Raw genomic sequence first — 25,998 nt, 5'->3', positions numbered from 1 at the left:
ATACAACTAACAGACACAATGCATTACACTTCCTGTTCTCCAGCAGAGAATACAACTAACAGACACAATGCATTACACTTCCTGTTCTCCAGCAGAGAATACAACTAACAGACACAATGCATTACACTTCCTGTTCTCCAGCAGAGAATACAACTAACAGACACAATGCATTACACTTCCTGTTCTCCAGCAGAGAATACAACTAACAGACACAATGCATTACACTTCCTGTTCTCCAGCAGAGAATACAACTAACAGACACAATGCATTACACTTCCTGTTCTCCAGCAGAGAATACAACTAACAGACACAATGCATTACACTTCCTGTTCTCCAGCAGAGAATACAACTAACAGACACAATGCATTACACAGAGAATACAACTCCACAATGCATTACACTTCCTGTTCTCCAGCAGAGAATACAACTAACAGACACAATGCATTACACTTCCTGTTCTCCAGCAGAGAATACAACTAACAGACACAATGCATTACACTTCCTGTTCTCCAGCAGAGAATACAACTAACAGACACAATGCATTACACTTCCTGTTCTCCAGCAGAGAATACAACTAACAGACACAATGCATTACACTTCCTGTTCTCCAGCAGAGAATACAACTAACAGACACAATGCATTACACTTCCTGTTCTCCAGCAGAGAATACAACTAACAGACACAATGCATTACACTTCCTGTTCTCCAGCAGAGAATACAACTAACAGACACAATGCATTACACTTCCTGTTCTCCAGCAGAGAATACAACTAACAGACACAATGCATTATGTTCAGCAGAGAATACAACTAACAGACACAATGCATTACACTTCCTGTTCTCCAGCAGAGAATACAACTAACAGACACAATGCATTACACTTCCTGTTCTCCAGCAGAGAATACAACTAACAGACACAATGCATTACACTTCCTGTTCTCCAGCAGAGAATACAACTAACAGACACAATGCATTACACTTCCTGTTCTCCAGCAGAGAATACAACTAACAGACACAATGCATTACACTTCCTGTTCTCCAGCAGAGAATACAACTAACAGACACAATGCATTACAGACACAATGCATTACACTTCCTGTTCTCCAGCAGAGAATACAACTAACAGACACAATGCATTACACTTCCTGTTCTCCAGCAGAGAATACAACTAACAGACACAATGCATTACACTTCCTGTTCTCCAGCAGAGAATACAACTAACAGACACAATGCATTACACTTCCTGTTCTCCAGCAGAGAATACAACTAACAGACACAATGCATTACACTTCCTGTTCTCCAGCAGAGAATACAACTAACAGACACAATGCATTACACTTCCTGTTCTCCAGCAGAGAATACAACTAACAGACACAATGCATTACACTTCCTGTTCTCCAGCAGAGAATACAACTAACAGACACAATGCATTACACTTCCTGTTCTCCAGCAGAGAATACAACTAACAGACACAATGCATTACACTTCCTGTTCTCCAGCAGAGAATACAACTAACAGACACAATGCATTACACTTCCTGTTCTCCAGCAGAGAATACAACTAACAGACACAATGCATTACACTTCCTGTTCTCCAGCAGAGAATACAACTAACAGACACAATGCATTACACTTCCTGTTCTCCAGCAGAGAATACAACTAACAGACACAATGCATTACACTTCCTGTTCTCCAGCAGAGAATACAACTAACAGACACAATGCATTACACTTCCTGTTCTCCAGCAGAGAATACAACTAACAGACACAATGCATTACACTTCCTGTTCTCCAGCAGAGAATACAACTAACAGACACAATGCATTACACTTCCTGTTCTCCAGCAGAGAATACAACTAACAGACACAATGCATTACACTTCCTGTTCTCCAGCAGAGAATACAACTAACAGACACAATGCATTACACTTCCTGTTCTCCAGCAGACACAATGCATTACACTTCCTGTTCTCCAGCAGAGAATACAACTAACAGACACAATGCATTACACTTCCTGTTCTCCAGCAGAGATACAACTAACAGACACAATGCATTACACTTCCTGTTCTCCAGCAGAGAATACAACTAACAGACACAATGCATTACACTTCCTGTTCTCCAGCAGAGAATACAACTAACAGACACAATGCATTACACTTCCTGTTCTCCAGCAGAGAATACAACTAACAGACACAATGCATTACACTTCCTGTTCTCCAGCAGAGAATACAACTAACAGACACAATGCATTACACTTCCTGTTCTCCAGCAGAGAATACAACTAACAGACACAATGCATTACACTTCCTGTTCTCCAGCAGAGAATACAACTAACAGACACAATGCATTACACTTCCTGTTCTCCAGCAGAGAATACAACTAACAGACACAATGCATTACACTTCCTGTTCTCCAGCAGAGAATACAACTAACAGACACAATGCATTACACTTCCTGTTCTCCAGCAGAGAATACAACTAACAGACACAATGCATTACACTTCCTGTTCTCCAGCAGAGAATACAACTAACAGACACAATGCACAGACACAAGCAGAGAATACAACTAACAGACACAATTTACACTTCCTGTTCTCCAGCAGAGAATACAACTAACAGACACAATGCATTACACTTCCTGTTCTCCAGCAGAGAATACAACTAACAGACACAATGCATTACACTTCCTGTTCTCCAGCAGAGAATACAACTAACAGACACAATGCATTACACTTCCTGTTCTCCAGCAGAGAATACAACTAACAGACACAATGCATTACACTTCCTGTTCTCCAGCAGAGAATACAACTAACAGACACAATGCATTACACTTCCTACAACTAACAGTTCTCCAGCAGAGAATACAACTAGCAGAGAATACAGACACAATGCATTACACTTCCTGTTCTCCAGCAGAGAATACAACTAACAGACACAATGCATTACACTTCCTGTTCTCCAGCAGAGAATACAACTAACAGACACAATGCATTACACTTCCTGTTCTCCAGCAGAGAATACAACTAACAGACACAATGCATTACACTTCCTGTTCTCCAGCAGAGAATACAACTAACAGACACAATGCATTACACTTCCTGTTCTCCAGCAGAGAATACAACTAACAGACACAATGCATTACACTTCCTGTTCTCCAGCAGAGAATACAACTAACAGACACAAATGCATTACACTTCCTGTTCTCCAGCAGAGAATACAACTAACAGACACAATGCATTACACTTCCTGTTCTCCAGCAGAGAATACAACTAACAGACACAATGCATTACACTTCCTGTTCTCCAGCAGAGAATACAACTAACAGACACAATGCATTACACTTCCTGTTCTCCAGCAGAGAATACAACTAACAGACACAATGCATTACACTAGCAGACAACTAACAGACACAATGCATTACACTTCCTGTTCTCCAGCAGAGAATACAACTAACAGACACAATGCATTACACTTCCTGTTCTCCAGCAGAGGATACAACTAACAGACACAATGCATTACACTTCCTGTTCTCCAGCAGGGAATACAACTAACAGACACAATGCATTACACTTCCTGTTCTCCAGCAGAGGATACAACTAACAGACACAATGCATTACACTTCCTGTTCTCCAGCAGAGAATACAACTAACAGACACAATGCATTACACTTCCTGTTCTCCAGCAGAGAATACAACTAACAGACACAATGCATTACACTTCCTGTTCTCCAGAGGACAACGAGCAAAGCTTTTCATGGTCCTATTAATATTTCAAAAGCCCCCAAACAAAAACTAGGCTATAAAATATTTACACAATCCTCTATAGGCAAAATGTTCCTTTCAATTTAAGTTCGGACAACATTTGATTAACTAGAGTACCTTGGGAGGCCCTTAAGAATTCACAAGGTAAACCACAACTTGACAAAACAACCAACTGACATTAAACTACACAATACACACTGACAAATCACAGCAGGTAATATAGACAACAAACTACAAAACACTACAACACAACTTTTACACAGTAGAAACTAGTTTCACAACCTTTACCAGACTGAACAACAACAACCAACTTTTACACAGTAGAAACTAGTTTCACAACCTTTACCAGACTGAACAACAACAACCAACTTTTACACAGTAGAAACTAGTTTCACAACCTTCACCAGACTGAACAACAACAACCAACTTTTACACAGTAGAAACTAGTTTCACAACCTTTACCAGACTGAACAACAACAACCAACTTTTACACAGTAGAAACTAGTTTCACAACCTTTACCAGACTGAACAACAACAACCAACTTTTACACAGTAGAAACTAGTTTCACAACCTTTACCAGACTGAACAACAACAACCAACTTTACACAGTAGAAACTAGTTTCACAACCTTTACCAGGTAGAACAACAATAACCAACTTTTACACAGTAGAAACTAGTTTCACAACATTTACAAGACTGAACAACAATAACCAACTTTTACACAGTAGAAACTAGTTTCACAACCTTTACCAGACTGAACAACAACAACCAACTTTTACACAGTAGAAACTAGTTTCACAACCTTTACCAGACTGAACAACAACAACCAACTTTTACACAGTAGAAACTAGTTTCACAACCTTTACCAGACTGAACAACAACAACCAACTTTTACACAGTAGAAACTAGTTTCACAACCTTCACCAGACTGAACAACAACAAGAACAAGGCAATGCATTGAACCATTGGTTATTAGGTATTATTCCTCATAGAGCCACCAGCTCTGTGTTTAAGTCAAGGAGGTAAAACCACAGGAGGACAGTAGGGGGAGCAACTGTGTCACACAGAGAGAGAGAGAGAACCAGAGAGAGAGACAGAGAGAGAGAGAGAGAGAGAGAGAGAGAGAGAGAGAGAGAGAGAGAGAGAGAGAGAGAGAGAGAGAGAGAGAGAGAGAGACAGAGACAGAGACAGAGAGAGAGAGAGACGGAGAAAGAGAGAGAGAGAGAGAGAGAGAGAGAGAGAGAGAGAGAGAGAGAGAGAGAGAGAGAGAGAGAGAGAGAGAGAGAGAGAGAGAGAGAGAGAGAGAGAGAGACAGAGACAGAGAGAGACGGAGAGAGAGAGACAGAGACAGAGAGAGAGAGAGAGAGAGAGAGAACGACTGATAGAGATAAAGAGAGAGAAAGAAAGGTAGATGACCGCGTGACCATGGTTTGCACCGATGACAGAGCACCATTAATAGAGGAGGAGGAAGAGGAGCGAGCCAAGTTTTTTTGTGTGTTTTGCCTGAGAGCGATGACAACATGACAGCGACTACAGAAGACTTAGCCACAGTATAAAACCCCAGTACGGGCATCCCCTTTGTTTACACACACACACACACACACACACACACACACACACACACACACACACACACACACACACACACACACACACACACACACACACACACACACACACACACACACACACACACACACACACACACACACACACACGTGGTGACGCTGACACAGCTGGCATGCTGCTGGTGATGGGGGTGGAGGGATGAAGGGCTGGTGGAGACGGAGGTTACCGTGGGGGGTCCATACCATTGTTCTTACCGCGGGGGTTGGGAGGAGGAGGTGGTAGAGGAATCAGCTGGCTTTAAAGAAAGACAGACAGATGAAAGCTATAGTAGCCCAGACCGCCCTGCTGCTACTGCTGGGACAGGTGTGTGTGTGTGTGTGTGTGTGTGTGTGTGTGTGTGTGTGTGTGTGTGTGTGTGTGTGTGTGTGTGTGTGTGTGTGTGTGTGTGTGTGTGTGCGTGCGTGCGTGTGTGTGTGTGTGTGAGGGGGCCGAGGGTAGAGGGGTTCTATCTCTATAGCTGTCTGCCTTTCTACCAGGTCTACATACAGTACAGAACATTATGGGGACAGCAACACGAGGGGAGGTCTGTTACATGGTCCCTGGGTAGGGAGCCATCAACTGGCCGTCCTCAGTACTGCAGACATGAGACAGGGACTCTGCTTTTCACTTACGTCTCCCACTGACATCAATGTGTGACTTGAGTGAAAACTGGGAAGTAACAAGTAAGGATCTGTGATCTTGGTCTGTCAGTGTGGCGGTACCTCAGCAGCCAGATGTGTACAGTTAGTCAGATGGCCACGTACAGTTAGTAGTTTGAACAGCAGGGGGCGCTGTTTTACCAGCGGGTTTTTACACGGAAGAGACTCCCCCTCTTTCTACTGGCATGACCCACACGGTACACATGACGGAAGGCTGAATCTCTGCAGTAGAGACAGGGAGTAATGTAAAGGGAAGTGGTGGATTTCAGAGAGAATGTGAGGTTAAGGGTGTGTGTGTGTGTGTGTGTGTGTGTGTGTGTGTGTGTGTGTGTGTGTGTGTGTGTGTGTGTGTGTGTGTGTGTGTGTGTGTGTGTGTGTGTGTGTGTGTGTATGTGTGTATGTGTGTATGTGTGTGTGTGTGTGTGTGTGTGTGTGTGTGTGTGTGTGTGTGTGTGTGTGTGTGTGTGTGTGTGTGTGTATGTGTGTGTGTGTGAGTGTGTTTTGAGGACCACGTAGAGGCCCTGGGTTGGCGTGGATCAGGGATTTGGGGGGGGGTTGTGTATCTGGGGAGTGGGAGGTGTTATGACCTCTCTTTAGGGTGATGCACTAGAATTATATTGGACTGCAGAACGACCATCAAACATTTCAACAAAATGAAACTACACTGATTCTTTGTCAAAATGCTCATCAACTGTTTTCAAGTTGAAAAACGCGATGGTGCTGGTTCGTATAGTCCTGCAGTGTTATCCTGCATGTTGTATTGTGAGTGTGGGGGGGGGGGGGGGGGTCTGAGTAACACACAACACAAAGCATTTCACTAAAACTTCCAGTCCAACTGTGCAGATGTGAGTTGTGATTATTGTACTGTCAAACAATCACTCCTCAAAGCAACTGACATTTTACATAACTTTAAAAAATATATATATATTTTTCTTCACATTGCACATAATCTTTACAGTTGGAAGTGCACTGTATGGGTAACACAGGTCTCTGTATAAGAGGGTTATTTCATATCTGTGATAGCAGGGCTGGTTAGAATGGTTCCACATTGTAGAAGCTTCTAATGTCCTCTTTTTATTTTATTCAATTCGTATGACTGACCTTTGTATATTTCCACTAAATGTAATTCCTCCCTCGTATTATTGTTATGCTTGGCCCTGTTGGCAGATCGTTTCTGAAAACAACTCCAATCATTCTCAGATGCCTGGATGATAGACACTCTTAGAAAAAAGGCTTCCAAATGGGTTCTTCTGCTGTCCCCATAGGAGAACTCATTTTGGATCCAGTTAGAACACTTTCTGATTCCAGGTAGAAACCTCTGTGGAAAGTGTTCTACATGGAACCCAAAAGGGTTCTACCCGAACCAAAAGGGCTATACCCGAACTAAAGATAGTTCTTCAAAGTGTTCTACATGGAACCCAAAGGGCTCTACCCGGAACCAAAAGGGTTCTATCTGGAACTAAAGATAGTTCTTCAAAGTGTTCTACATGGAACCCAAACGGCTCTACCCGGAACCAAAAGGTTTCTATCTGGAACTAAAGATAGTTCTTCAAAGTGTTCTACATGGAACCCAAAGGGCTCTACCCGGAACCAAAAGGTTTCTATCTGGAACCAAAGATAGTTCTTCAAAGTGTTCTACAGAAATCTACATGGGGACAGTTGAAGAAGCCTTTTAGGTTGTAGCACCTTTGTTTCTAAGAGTTAACCTCGGTTAGTTAACGTTAGTTTGTTAAAGTCCTCTAACGTTAGTGAAGAGACCCAGGTTACCCAGCGTGCATTTCAGGGTGAGCAAGAGCACCACAAATCAACCAATGAGAGGAAAGATAGAAGTAAACATCCAAAAGAAGATGAAGAGTGAGAGATCAGTTCAGACAGACATGATGGAGGAGAGGAGAGGCATTCCGAGGGGAGGGAGAAATGCAGCTGTGACATCATCGCCTGCTAGACACCATCGCCATGGCAACAAAACGCAACTTCTTTTCCTAACACATATCAAACCAACAGAATAATAATTCAAACCACTCAAATGAAATCGACTGTCAAATTAAAAACTAAACTGAAAATTGTTTTAAGAAGCACCTTCTGGTCAAAATAACTGTAGAGTAGAGTTGGGGAAATAGGATGGGAGGGGGGGAGGAAGGGTGGGCGGGGCATCTAATCCGCTATCATAATAACACCAGTTTATCAAGGCCAAAACACACTCACTTATTAAACAACACAAAAACAGTGAGTGTCTTTCTGATATTTTGGTGGCTATTAGGTTACTGTCACCAGGAGGTACAAACGCAGAGGGTTTCTAAAAACAATGAAAATACGATGCAAGAACAGTGAGGCTCGTCAATCAATCAGACTACCAGAGAAGAAGAAGACTAGGGTCATGCCCAGGTTAGAGATTCATCCAGGAGTTCAAATCAAAAGTTAATGTCAAACGGAAAAACCAAGCTGAGTGCAGACAGATACTGGTCAAGGTGAGTGACTGGTATAGCAGAGGAGGGTATATATATCTGGCAGACAGATACTGGTCAAGGTGAGTGACTGGTATAGCAGAGGAGGGTATATATATATCTGGCAGACAGATACTGGTCAAGGTGAGTGACTGGTATAGCAGAGGAGGGTATATATATATCTGGCAGACAGATACTGGTCAAGGTGAGTGACTGGTATAGCAGAGGAGGGTATATATATCTGGCCGACAGATACTGGTCAAGGTGAGTGACTGGTATAGCAGAGGAGGGTATATATATCTGGCAGACAGATACTGGTCAAGGTGAGTGACTGGTATAGCAGAGGAGGGTATATATATCTGGCAGACAGATACTGGTCAAGGTGAGTGACTGGTATAGCAGAGGAGGGTATATATATCTGGCAGACAGATACTGGTCAAGGTGAGTGACTGGTATAGCAGAGGAGGGTATATATATATCTGGCAGACAGATACTGGTCAAGGTGAGTGACTGGTATAGCAGAGGAGGGTATATATATATCTGGCAGACAGATACTGGTCAAGGTGAGTGACTGGTATAGCAGAGGAGGGTATATATATCTGGCCGACAGATACTGGTCAAGGTGAGTGACTGGTATAGCAGAGGAGGGTATATCTATCTGGCAGACAGATACTGGTCAAGGTGAGTGACTGGTATAGCAGAGGAGGGTATATATATCTGGCCGACAGATACTGGTCAAGGTGAGTGACTGGTATAGCAGAGGAGGGTATATATATATCTGGCAGACAGATACTGGTCAAGGTGAGTGACTGGTATAGCAGAGGAGGGTATATATATATCTGGCAGACAGATACTGGTCAAGGTGAGTGACTGGTATAGCAGAGGAGGGTATATATATATCTGGCAGACAGATACTGGTCATTCATAAAGACCTTTGGTCAAACCTCTCGTGGTCAGGTAGCTTCACTTTCAAAGAGAAGAAAACCACACTTGTCATCCACAGGGCAGCCTAACACTATCGCTGCTTCTCAAAGGGTTAACCTTTCAACTCAACCGTAGGGCACGAGCACAACTAATAGTTACAAGTTGGTACTGTAAGGAAATAGTTGGATTTAGTCTCAACAAAATTCTAGAAGGACTTATGTGTATAGACAAACACAAAGCACTAGTACTACACAATAACAACACAAAGCACTAGTACTACACAATAACAACAACACAACAATAACAACGCAACAATAACAACACAACAATAACAACACAAAGCGCTAGTACTACACAATAACAACACAAAGCGCTAGTACTACACAATAACAACACAAAGCGCTAGTACTACACAATAACAACACAAAGCGCTAGTACTACACAATAACAACACAAAGCACTAGTACTACACAATAACAACACAAAGCACTAGTACTACACAATAACAACACAAAGCACTAGTACTACACAATAACAACACAAAGCACTATTACTACACAATAACAACGCAACAATAACAACACAAAGCACTAGTACTACACAATAACAACACAAAGCACTAGTACTACACAATAACAACACAAAGCACTAGTACTACACAATAACAACGCAACAATAACAACACAAAGCACTAGTACTACACAATAACAACACAAAGCGCTAGTACTACACAATAACAACACAAAGCACTAGTACTACACAATAACAACACAAAGCACTAGTACTACACAATAACAACACAAAGCACTAGTACTACACAATAACAACACAAAGCACTAGTACTACACAATAACAACGCAACAATAACAACACAAAGCACTAGTACTACACAATAACAACACAAAGCGCTAGTACTACACAATAACAACACAAAGCACTAGTACTACACAATAACAACACAAAGCACTAGTACTACACAATAACAACACAAAGCACTAGTACTACACAATAACAACACAAAGCACTAGTACTACACAATAACAACACAAAGCACTAGTACTACACAATAACAACACAAAGCACTAGTACTACACAATAACAACGCAACAATAACAACACAAAGCACTAGTACTACACAATAACAACACAAAGCGCTAGTACTACACAATAACAACACAAAGCACTAGTACTACACAATAACAACACAAAGCACTAGTACTACACAATAACAACACAAAGCACTAGTACTACACAATAACAACGCAACAATAATAACAACACAAAGCACTAGTACTACACAATAACAACACAAAGCACTAGTACTACACAATAACAACGCAACAATAACAACACAACAGCACATAACTAATATAATCAGCGCACTCAATGTAGCATTTTGCAAGTTTTCTGTTCTCAGAAACATGTCTTTGTTAGTGATCTGAAGCCATGGGTTGTTGTCGTCTAAACTAGAGGAGTGGGTGAAGGGTCTTTGTTAGTGATCTGAAGCCATGGGTTGTTGTCGTCTAAACTAGAGGAGTGGGTGAAGGGTCTTTGTTAGTGATCTGAAGCCATGGGTTGTTGTCGTCTAAACTAGAGGAGTGGGGGAAGGGTCTTTGTTAGTGATCTGAAGCCATGGGTTGTTGTCTGTGGGGAAGGGTCTTTGTTAGTGATCTGAAGCCATGGGTTGTTGTCGTCTAAACTAGAGGAGTGGGGGAAGGGTCTTTGTTAGTGATCTGAAGCCATGGGTTGTTGTCGTCTAAACTAGAGGAGTGGGGGAAGGGTCTTTGTTAGTGATCTGAAGCCATGGGTTGTTGTCGTCTAAACTAGAGGAGTGGGTGAAGGGTCTTTGTTAGTGATCTGAAGCCATGGGTTGTTGTCGTCTAAACTAGAGGAGTGGGTGAAGTGTCTTTCATGACTTGTGAAAGGAAAGCTGGCTATTCCGCTATGCTGTCCCAGAGAGATGACCGGTTTATGAACTGACCGGCAGACACAATTAGACAGATAAACCCAGATCAACTATGGGGATCCGATCCAAATGTCATTTGACACAGTTACAGACTGTATCGAGCTGCTATAGGATTGAGCAATCGACCAAATTAGCTACGAGGTCCATTTAATGCAATAGACTCAGGTATAAAAGGTACTGAGTTACTGTAGGATTCACCTGTGAGCTTGGTGTTAAAGGGAATGTTTGACATTTTTCAACTTCATATTCACCCTCTCCAGCACCACCCCAACATCAACATGGGTGAAAACGGTGCGTTTCTACGTTTCATAGTAAAAACAGATAAGAGGAAGATACATGTTTCCAATGACATCATCGGTGTGCATCATGTGATTTTAACCAATTATGAGGAGGCATTACTAATTGGTTGCTGAGGTCATTCGAAACACCTATCTTCCTCTATGGTTTTTTTTTACTACTTAGAAACACACTATTTGATGTTGGGGTGGTGCAGGAGACGAAGAATATGAAGAAGCAACATTTTCACATTTGCCTCTAAGAGTGTAAATACTCATTCAATGGTTCTCATGTCTCATCATGGGAAGTCTCAACATGCATATCTAGATTCACTAGAGGGACAAAATGCATTTTTAAAATTTAACTAGGCAAGTCAGTTAAGAACAAGTTCTTAATTACAATGACGGCCGACTCCGGCCAAACTCGGACGACGCTGGGCCAATTGAGCACCGCCCTATGGGACTCCCAATCACGACCAGATGTGATTCAGCCTGGATACGAACCAGGGACTGTAGTGACACCTCTTGCACTGAGATGCAGTGCCTTAGACCACTGCGCCACTCGGGAGCCCCTCAATAGCGACTAAATGTATTTTATATAGGAGATACATTTCTGTTTATATTATGAACAAGGCCAGGAATTTCTCATGAAAGGTGACATCACACACCAGTAAATATTCATGAATAAATGCACGTCTACATGCATAGTTTTGCATACAAGCTAAAGGCTTTATGTAAACAAATGTTTTACAATGACATTTCTTCAGGCCTAAATATATCACCCTTTTTTCCCCAATCATGCTATACAGTGTCAGTCATGCCTTGGGGACTTCACATGTCCCCAATTGTGATGATAATATGCATTGAAAGAAATGTACAAAAAAACAAACCCAAAACAAGTGCTGAGACAATGCAATAGTCTACATTCTATTGATGCTCAGAGGTGAGAGTGAGAGGCAGGCAGGCAGACTGAAAGGTGGGCTACTTACGTTAACCTCAGTGATCGCTATGTCAACAACGCTACCCACAACTATTAAGGCGTCAAATGTGTTCCATGCATCAACAAAATAATGCTGCGTTGGGTGGAAGAAACAAACAAACAAACAAAGAAAGAAAGAAAGAAAAGAAATGGAAAGAAAAGAAGCAACAAAAGGAGAGAGGGAAAGATAAGAAAGAAAACAGTTATATATGACCTTCTGTGATTAGCGGAAGGTAGAGAGGGAGGAAGGACATTGGTTGAAAATTAAATGACAGTTGAAGTTTGAAAACGGGAGGAAATAAAAGGAGCGAAATCCAAGATGATCGAGAGGAGAAAGCGGCGACCAGTCATGCTTGTCCATGTGGGAAAACAACATCAATAAACAACAACAATAACAAAATCACAACCAAAACAATCCATTTAAATAAAAGAATAGTTGAGTTTCTTTGGTTAGTTAGTGTGTCCTGTTAGTCAAAGTGAAAACCCTAGGACATGTCACAGTCCTGCTTTAGAGCCAGGTCTCTCTTCTGAGGCCTAACGAATGGAACCCTTTCAGTACTCTAGAACTCCTTCAGTACTCTAGAACTCTTTCAGTACTCTAGAACTCTTTCAGTACTCTAGAACTCTTTCGGTACTCTAGAACGCTCAACTGTTGTTCTGTGTACTGTGAAGAACGAGGAAGCACCTTTTTTTCATCACGTGATGCCTTGGAAACCCTGAATGAGAGCGGCCATCTTGAAATGAATGATGGAGGAAGGAAGAGGGGAGAGGAAGGGAGGAGGGTGGACTTTGGGGAAAGAAACCACACCAGAGAATGGTGCTATAGAAGACAAGATTGTCACAAAGAAAGAGAAGGAAAGAGAAAAGGAAAGAGAGAGAGAAGGACAGAGCGAGTGGAGAGAGAGGGGTGGCGATGTACTTACGTTGATCTCACTCAGAATGACGTCTATTATGCTGCCAATTACGATGAGGAAGTCAAAAACATTCCAAGGATCACTAAAGTAACCCTACACAGGATGGGCGGAGGTGCAAGAGGAGGAGGGGGGGTAAGAGAGGCAAGTTAGACAGGCATTATTATAGGGAAAAGCCTTCCTTTTCAGCCCTTAAACTCTTCCAACAATGTGTTTGGGGGGTGGCTCATCTCTTCTGAAACTATCTTCTTAGATCTTTTAAGCCAATAGAGCAACAAAATGCATCACTGGTATTAAATGATGAAATATTATTGTGAATGTATTATTGTGAATATTAAAAGTGAATGTGTGTGTCACGTTCTGCTGCTTGCTTGCTGTAGCCTACAGTACAGTTAAGTCATGGCCACGGCTTGTTAGCGTGTAACCTACTACTACCGAAGCTCATCTTTCTGTAAACAGGGCGCAGTATAAAAGCTTACAGGGGTTGATAACATGGCATGTTAAAGGTAAGCACTATTCAGTCAAATATATTCATGTGATTCTATATCAAGCCAGAAGATTATTGCTTATTAAACAAGATATTATTTTTTTCTGTCTCTTTTACTTCCTTCTGTGTGAAAAGGAAATGAGGTCATAATGAAGGGTGGTGTTCTATGTACAGAAGCGTAGCAGAGTGATAGAGCAAGATTGATTTATCCAATATATTATTATTATATTATTATTAACACTAGGGATTTTATTATTATTATTATTATTATTATTATTATTAACACCCAGCATTATATATTATATTATTATTAACACTAGGGATTATATATTATATTATTATTAACACTAGGGATTATATATTATATTATTATTAACACTAGGCATTATATATTATATTATTATTAACACTAGGGATTATATATTATATTATTATTATCACTAGGCATTATATATTATTATTATCACTAGGCATTATATATTATTATTAACACTAGGCATTATATATTATTATTAACACTAGGTATTATATATTATTATTATCACTAGGCATTATATATTATTATTAACACTAGGGAATATATATATTATTATTATCACTAGGGATTATATATTATTATATTATATTATTATTATCACTAGGGATTATATATTATTATATTATATTATTATTATCACTAGGGATTATATATTATTATTATCACTAGGGATTATATATTATTATATTATATTATTATTATCACTAGGGTTATATATTATTATATTATATTATTATTAACACTAGGGATTATATATTATTATATTATATTATTATTAACACTAGGGAATATATATATTATTATTATCACTAGGCATTATATATTATTATATTATATTATTATTAACACTAGGGATTATATATTATATTATTATTATCACTAGGCATTATATATTATTATTATCACTAGGCATTATATATTATTATTAACACTAGGGAATATATATATTATTATTATCACTAGGCATTATATATTATTATTAACACTAGGGAATATATATATTATTATTATCACTAGGCATTATATATTATTATTTACACTAGGGATCATATATTATTATTTTCACTAGGGATTATATATGATTATATTATATTATTATTAACACTAGGTATTATATATTATTATATTATATTATTATTATCACTAGGCATTATATATTATTATTAACACTAGGTATTATATATTATTATATTATATTATTATTAACACTAGGCATTATATATTATTATTATCACTAGGCATTATATATTATTATTATCATTAGTCATTATATATTATTATATTATATTATTATCAACACTAGGGATTCTATATTATTATATTATATTATTATCAACACTAGGGATTCTATATTATTATATTATATTATTATCAACACTAGGGATTCTATATTATTGTTAACACTAGGGATTATATATTATAATCATTATTAACACCAGGGATTATATATTATATTATTATTATTATAATATATTATTATAATTATTAACATGAGCGATGATATTTTATTATAATATTGTTATTAACACTGGGGATCATATATTATTATATTATTATTAACACTAGGTATTATATATGATTATATTATATTATTATTATCACTAGGTTATTATATATGATTATATTATATTATTATTATCACTAGGTATTATATATGATTATATTATATTATTATTATCACTAGGTATTATATATGATTATATTATATTATTATTATCACTAGGTATTATATATGATTATATTATATTATTATTATCACTTGGTATTATATATGATTATATTATATTATTATTATCACTAGGTATTATATATGATTATATTATATTATTATTATCACTAGGTATTATATATGATTATATTATATTATTATTATCACTAGGTATTATATATTATTATTATATATTATTATTATCACTAGGTATTATATATTATTATTTACACTAGGGATCATATATTATTATTATCACTAGGGATTATATATTATTATTAACACTAGGGATGATATATTATTATTATATTATATTATTATTAACACTGGGGATTATATATTATATAATTATTATCATTAGGCATTATATATTATTATCAACACTAGGGATTATATAATATTATTATCAGTAGGCAAAATATATTATTATTAACACTAGGGATTATATATTATTATTATCACTAGGCATTATATATTATTATATTATTATCAACACTAGGGATTATATATTATTATTAACACTAGGGATTATATATTATTGTTAACACTAGGGATTATATATTATTATTATCACTAGGGATTATATATTATTATATTATTATCAACACTAGGGATTATATATTATTATCAACTCTAGGGATTATATATTATTATTATCACTAGGGATTATATATTATTGTTAACACTAGGGATTATATATTATTATTATCACTAGGCATTATACATTATTATTATCACTAGGGATTATATATTATTATTAACACTAGGGATTATATATTATTAACACTAGGGATTATATATTATTATATTATATTATTATCAACTCTAGGGATTCTATATTATATTATTATTATCATTAGGCATTATACATTATTATTATCACTAGGGATTATATATTATTATTAACACTAGGGAATATACATTATCATTAACACTAGGTATTATATATTATTATTATCACTAGGTATTATATATTATTATTATCACTAGGCATTATATATTATTATTATCACTAGGGATTATATATTATTAACACTAGGGATTATATATTATTATATTATTATCACTAGGGATTATATATTATTATTATCACTAGGGATTATATATTATTATTATCACTAGGGATGATATATTATTATTAACACTAGGGAATATATATATTATATTATTATTATCACTAGGCATTATATATTATTATTAACACTAGGCATTATATATTATTATTATCACTAGGCATTATATATTATTATTAACACTACATTTACATTTACATTTAAGTCATTTAGCAGACGCTCTTATCCAGAGCGACTTACAAACTAGGTGCATTCACCTTATGACATCCTAGGCATTATATATTATTATTAACACTAGGGATGATATATTATTATTATCACTAGGCATTATATATTATTATTAACACTAGGGATGATATATTATTATTAACACTAGGGATGATATATTATTATTATATTATTATTATTGTTATTATATTATCAACACTAGGTATTATATATTATTATTATCACTAGGGATTATATATTATTATCAACACTAGGGAATATATATATTATTATAGGGATTATATATATATTATCAACACTAGGGAATATATATATTATATTATTATTATCAACACTAGGAATATATATATTATGTTATATTATTATCAACACTAGGGAATATATATATTATATTATATTATTATCAACACTAGGGAATATATATATTATATTATATTATTATCAACACTAGGGAATATATATATTATATTATATTATTATCAACACTAGGGAATATATATATTATATTATATTATTATTAACACTAGGGATTATATATATATTATATTATATTTATTATCAACACTAGGGATTATATATTATTATATTATATTATTATCAACACTAGGGATTATATATTATTATATTATATTATTATCAACTCTAGGGATTATATATTATTATATTATATTATTATCAACTCTAGGGATTCTATATTATATTATTATCACTAGGCATTATATATTATTATTATCATTAGGCATTATATATTATTATATTATTATCAACACTAGGGATTCTATATTATTGTTAACACTAGGGATTATATATTATAATCATTATTAACACCAGGGATTATATATTATATTATTATTATTATAATATATTATTATAATTATTAACATGAGCGATGATATTTTATTATAATATTGTTATTAACACTGGGGATCATATATTATTATATTATTATTAACACTAGGTATTATATATTATTATATTATATTATTATTAACACTAGGTATTATATATGATTATATTATATTATTATTATCACTAGGTATTATATATGATTATATTATATTATTATTATCACTAGGTATTATATATGATTATATTATATTATTATTATCACTAGGTATTATATATGATTATATTATATTATTATTATCACTAGGTATTATATATGATTATATTATATTATTATTAACACTAGGTATTATATATTATTATTATATATTATTATTATCACTAGGCATTATATATTATTATTTACACTAGGGATCATATATTATTATTATCACTAGGGATTATATATTATTATTAACACTAGGGATGATATATTATTATTATATTATATTATTATTAACACTGGGGATTATATATTATATAATTATTATCATTAGGCATTATATATTATTATCAACACTAGGGATTATATAATATTATTATCAGCAGGCAAAATATATTATTATTAACACTAGGGATTATATATTATTATTATCACTAGGCATTATATATTATTATATTATTATCAACACTAGGGATTATATATTATTATTAACACTAGGGATTATATATTATTAACACTAGGGATTATATATTATTATATTATATTATTATCAACTCTAGGGATTATATATTATTATTATCACTAGGGATTATATATTATTGTTAACACTAGGGATTATATATTATTATTATCACTAGGGATTATATATTATTATTATCAATAGGGATTATATATTATTGTTAACACTAGGGATTATATATTATTATTAACACTAGGGAATATATATATTATATTATATTATTATCAACACTAGGGAATATATATATTATATTATATTATTATCAACACTAGGGAATATATATATTATGTTATATTATTATCAACACTAGGGATTATATATTATTATATTATATTATTATTAACACTAGGGATTCTATATTATATTATTATTATCACTAGGCATTATACATTATTATTATCACTAGGGATTATATATTATTATTAACACTAGGGATTATATATTATTAACACTAGGGATTATATATTATTATATTATATTATTATCAACTCTAGGGATTCTATATTATATTATTATTATCATTAGGCATTATACATTATTATTATCACTAGGGATTATATATTATTATTAACACTAGGGAATATACATTATCATTAACACTAGGTATTATATATTATTATTATCACTAGGTATTATATATTATTATTATCACTAGGCATTATATATTATTATTATCACTAGGGATTATATATTATTAACACTAGGGATTATATATTATTATATTATATTATTATCAACTCTAGGGATTCTATATTATATTATTATTATCATTAGGCATTATACATTATTATTATCACTAGGGATTATATATTATTATTAACACTAGGGAATATACATTATCATTAACACTAGGTATTATATATTATTATTATCACTAGGTATTATATATTATTATTATCACTAGGCATTATATATTATTATTATCACTAGGGATTATATATTATTAACACTAGGGATTATATATTATTATATTATTATCACTAGGGATTATATATTATTATTATCACTAGGGATTATATATTATTATTATCACTAGGGATGATATATTATTATTAACACTAGGGAATATATATATTATATTATTATTATCACTAGGCATTATATATTATTATTAACACTAGGCATTATATATTATTATTATCACTAGGCATTATATATTATTATTAACACTACATTTACATTTACATTTAAGTCATTTAGCAGACGCTCTTATCCAGAGCGACTTACAAATTGGTGCATTCACCTTATGACATCCTAGGCATTATATATTATTATTAACACTAGGGATGATATATTATTATTATCACTAGGCATTATATATTATTATTAACACTAGGGATGATATATTATTATTAACACTAGGGATGATATATTATTATTATATTATTATTATTGTTATTATATTATCAACACTAGGTATTATATATTATTATTATCACTAGGGATTATATATTATTATCAACACTAGGGAATATATATATTATATTATATTATTATCAACACTAGGGAATATATATATTATATTATATTATTATCAACACTAGGGAATATATATTATGTTATATTATTATCAACACTAGGGAATATATATATTATGTTATATTATTATCAACACTAGGGAATATATATATTATATTATATTATTATCAACACTAGGGAATATATATATTATATTATATTATTATCAACACTAGGGAATATATATATTATATTATATTATTATTAACACTAGGGAATATATATATTATATTATATTATTATCAACACTAGGGATTATATATTATTATATTATATTATTATCAACACTAGGGATTATATATTATTATATTATATTATTATCAACTCTAGGGATTCTATATTATATTATTATCACTAGGCATTATATATTATTATTATCATTAGGCATTATATATTATTATATTATTATCAACACTAGGGATTCTATATTATTGTTAACACTAGGGATTATATATTATAATCATTATTAACACCAGGGATTATATATTATATTATTATTATTATAATATATTATTATAATTATTAACATGAGCGATGATATTTTATTATAATATTGTTATTAACACTGGGGATCATATATTATTATATTATTATTAACACTAGGTATTATATATTATTATATTATATTATTATTAACACTAGGTATTATATATGATTATATTATATTATTATTATCACTAGGTATTATATATGATTATATTATATTATTATTATCACTAGGTATTATATATGATTATATTATATTATTATTATCACTAGGTATTATATATGATTATATTATATTATTATTATCACTAGGTATTATATATGATTATATTATATTATTATTAACACTAGGTATTATATATTATTATTATATATTATTATTATCACTAGGCATTATATATTATTATTTACACTAGGGATCATATATTATTATTATCACTAGGGATTATATATTATTATTAACACTAGGGATGATATATTATTATTATATTATATTATTATTAACACTGGGGATTATATATTATATAATTATTATCATTAGGCATTATATATTATTATTATCAACACTAGGGATTATATAATATTATTATCAGCAGGCAAAATATATTATTATTAACACTAGGGATTATATATTATTATTATCACTAGGCATTATATATTATTATATTATTATCAACACTAGGGATTATATATTATTATTAACACTAGGGATTATATATTATTAACACTAGGGATTATATATTATTATATTATATTATTATCAACTCTAGGGATTATATATTATTATTATCACTAGGGATTATATATTATTGTTAACACTAGGGATTATATATTATTATTATCACTAGGGATTATATATTATTATTATCAATAGGGATTATATATTATTGTTAACACTAGGGATTATATATTATTATTTACACTAGGGAATATATATATTATATTATATTATTATCAACACTAGGGAATATATATATTATATTATATTATTATCAACACTAGGGAATATATATATTATGTTATATTATTATCAACACTAGGGATTATATATTATTATATTATATTATTATCAACACTAGGGATTATATATTATTATATTATATTATTATCAACTCTAGGGATTATATATTATTATATTATATTATTATCAACTCTAGGGATTCTATATTATATTATTATCACTAGGCATTATATATTATTATTATCATTAGGCATTATATATTATTATATTATTATCAACACTAGGGATTCTATATTATTGTTAACACTAGGGATTATATATTATAATCATTATTAACACCAGGGATTATATATTATATTATTATTATTATAATATATTATTATAATTATTAACATGAGCGATGATATTTTATTATAATATTGTTATTAACACTGGGGATCATATATTATTATATTATTATTAACACTAGGTATTATATATTATTATATTATATTATTATTAACACTAGGTATTATATATGATTATATTATATTATTATTATCACTAGGTATTATATATGATTATATTATATTATTATTATCACTAGGTATTATATATGATGATTATATTATATTATTATTATCACTAGGTATTATATATGATTATATTATATTATTATTATCACTAGGTATTATATATGATTATATTATATTATTATTAACACTAGGTATTATATATTATTATTATATATTATTATTATCACTAGGCATTATATATTATTATTTACACTAGGGATCATATATTATTATTATCACTAGGGATTATATATTATTATTAACACTAGGGATGATATATTATTATTATATTATATTATTATTAACACTGGGGATTATATATTATATAATTATTATCATTAGGCATTATATATTATTATCAACACTAGGGATTATATAATATTATTATCAGCAGGCAAAATATATTATTATTAACACTAGGGATTATATATTATTATTATCACTAGGCATTATATATTATTATATTATTATCAACACTAGGGATTATATATTATTATTAACACTAGGGATTATATATTATTAACACTAGGGATTATATATTATTATATTATATTATTATCAACTCTAGGGATTATATATTATTATTATCACTAGGGATTATATATTATTGTTAACACTAGGGATTATATATTATTATTATCACTAGGGATTATATATTATTATTATCAATAGGGATTATATATTATTGTTAACACTAGGGATTATATATTATTATTTACACTAGGGAATATATATATTATATTATATTATTATCAACACTAGGGAATATATATATTATATTATATTATTATCAACACTAGGGAATATATATATTATGTTATATTATTATCAACACTAGGGATTATATATTATTATATTATATTATTATTAACACTAGGGATTCTATATTATATTATTATTATCACTAGGCATTATACATTATTATTATCACTAGGGATTATATATTATTATTAACACTAGGGATTATATATTATTAACACTAGGGATTATATATTATTATATTATATTATTATCAACTCTAGGGATTCTATATTATATTATTATTATCATTAGGCATTATACATTATTATTATCACTAGGGATTATATATTATTATTAACACTAGGGAATATACATTATCATTAACACTAGGTATTATATATTATTATTATCACTAGGTATTATATATTATTATTATCACTAGGCATTATATATTATTATTATCACTAGGGATTATATATTATTAACACTAGGGATTATATATTATTATATTATTATCACTAGGGATTATATATTATTATTATCACTAGGGATTATATATTATTATTATCACTAGGGATTATATATTATTATTAACACTAGGGAATATATATATTATATTATTATTATCACTAGGCATTATATATTATTATTAACACTAGGCATTATATATTATTATTATCACTAGGCATTATATATTATTATTAACACTACATTTACATTTACATTTAAGTCATTTAGCAGACGCTCTTATCCAGAGCGACTTACAAATTGGTGCATTCACCTTATGACATCCTAGGCATTATATATTATTATTAACACTAGGGATGATATATTATTATTATCACTAGGCATTATATATTATTATTAACACTAGGGATGATATATTATTATTAACACTAGGGATGATATATTATTATTATATTATTATTATTGTTATTATATTATCAACACTAGGTATTATATATTATTATTATCACTAGGGATTATATATTATTATCAACACTAGGGAATATATATATATTATATTATATTATTATCAACACTAGGGAATATATATATTATATTATATTATTATCAACACTAGGGAATATATATATTATATTATTATCAACACTAGGGAATATATATATTATATTATATTATTATCAACACTAGGGAATATATATATTATATTATTATCAACACTAGGGAATATATATATATTATATTATATTATTATCAACACTAGGGAATATATATATTATATTATATTATTATTAACACTAGGGAATATATATATTATATTATATTATTATTAACACTAGGGAATATATATATTATATTATATTATTATTAACACTAGGGAATATATATATATTATATTATATTATTATCAACACTAGGGATTATATATTATTATATTATATTATTATCAACACTAGGGATTATATATTATTATATTATATTATTATCAACTCTAGGGATTCTATATTATTATATTATATTATTATCAACTCTAGGGATTATATATTATTATATTATATTATTATCAACTCTAGGGATTCTATATTATATTATTATCACTAGGCATTATATATTATTATTATCATTAGGCATTATATATTATTATATTATTATCAACACTAGGGATTCTATATTATTGTTAACACTAGGGATTATATATTATAATCATTATTAACACCAGGGATTATATATTATATTATTATTATTATAATATATTATTATAATTATTAACATGAGCGATGATATTTTATTATAATATTGTTATTAACACTGGGATCATATATTATTATATTATTATTAACACTAGGTATTATATATGATTATATTATATTATTATTATCACTAGGTATTATACATGATTATATTATATTATTATTATCACTAGGTATTATATATGATTATATTATATTATTATTATCACTAGGTATTATATATTATTATATTATATTATTATTATCACTAGGTATTATATATGATTATATTATATTATTATTAACACTAGGTATTATATATTATTATTATATATTATTATATTATATTATTATTATCACTAGGCATTATATATTATTATTTACACTAGGGATCATATATTATTATTATCACTAGGGATTATATATTATTATTATTATTATATTATCAACACTAGGGATTATATATTATTATTATCACTAGGGATTATATATTATTAACACTAGGGATTATATATTATTATATTATATTATTATCAACTCTAGGGATTATATATTATTATTATCACTAGGGATTATATATTATTGTTAACACTAGGGATTATATATTATTATTATCACTAGGGATTATATATTATTATTATCAATAGGGATTATATATTATTGTTAACACTAGGGATTATATATTATTATTAACACTAGGGATTATATATTATTAACACTAGGGATTATATATTATTATATTATATTATTATCAACTCTAGGGATTCTATATTATATTATTATTATCACTAGGCATTATACATTATTATTATCACTAGGGATTATATATTATTATTAACACTAGGGATTATATATTATTAACACTAGGGATGATATATTATTATTATCACTAGGTATTATATATTATTATTATCAATAGGGATTATATATTATTATTATCACTAGGGATTATATATTATTATTATCACTAGGGATTATATATTATTATTAACACTAGGGATTATATATTATTATTAACACTACATTTACATTTACATTTAAGTCATTTAGCAGACGCTCTTATCCAGAGCGACTTACAAATTGGTGCATTCACCTTATGACATCCTAGGTATTATATATTATTATTATCACTAGGGATTATATATTATTATTATCACTAGGCATTATATATTATTATTAACACTAGGGATGATATATTATTATTAACACTAGGGATGATATATTATTATTATATTATTATTATTGTTATTATATTATCAACACTAGGTATTATATATTATTATTATCACTAGGGATTATATATTATTATTAACACTAGGGATGATATATTATTATTATATTATTATTATCACTAATGATTATATATTATTATTATTGTTATTATATTATCAACACTAGGTATTATATATTATTATTATC

General features: G+C 30.9%; 1 protein-coding gene across 1 annotated transcript in view; it reads right to left on the bottom strand.

Annotated features, from left to right (window-relative positions):
* LOC124020959 (voltage-dependent L-type calcium channel subunit alpha-1C-like) overlaps positions 1 to 25,998 on the bottom strand; it is a 117,441-nt gene that overhangs the window by 29,515 nt on the left and 61,928 nt on the right. The window contains 1 exon segment of the mRNA XM_046336272.1: positions 13,537 to 13,620. Coding sequence (XP_046192228.1) covers positions 13,537 to 13,620 — 84 coding nt within the window.

Source organism: Oncorhynchus gorbuscha, unplaced genomic scaffold (assembly GCF_021184085.1).
Source record: "Oncorhynchus gorbuscha isolate QuinsamMale2020 ecotype Even-year unplaced genomic scaffold, OgorEven_v1.0 Un_scaffold_1006, whole genome shotgun sequence".
Lineage (NCBI taxonomy): Eukaryota > Metazoa > Chordata > Actinopteri > Salmoniformes > Salmonidae > Oncorhynchus > Oncorhynchus gorbuscha.
This window is presented reverse-complemented; position numbering and strand designations above follow the sequence as displayed.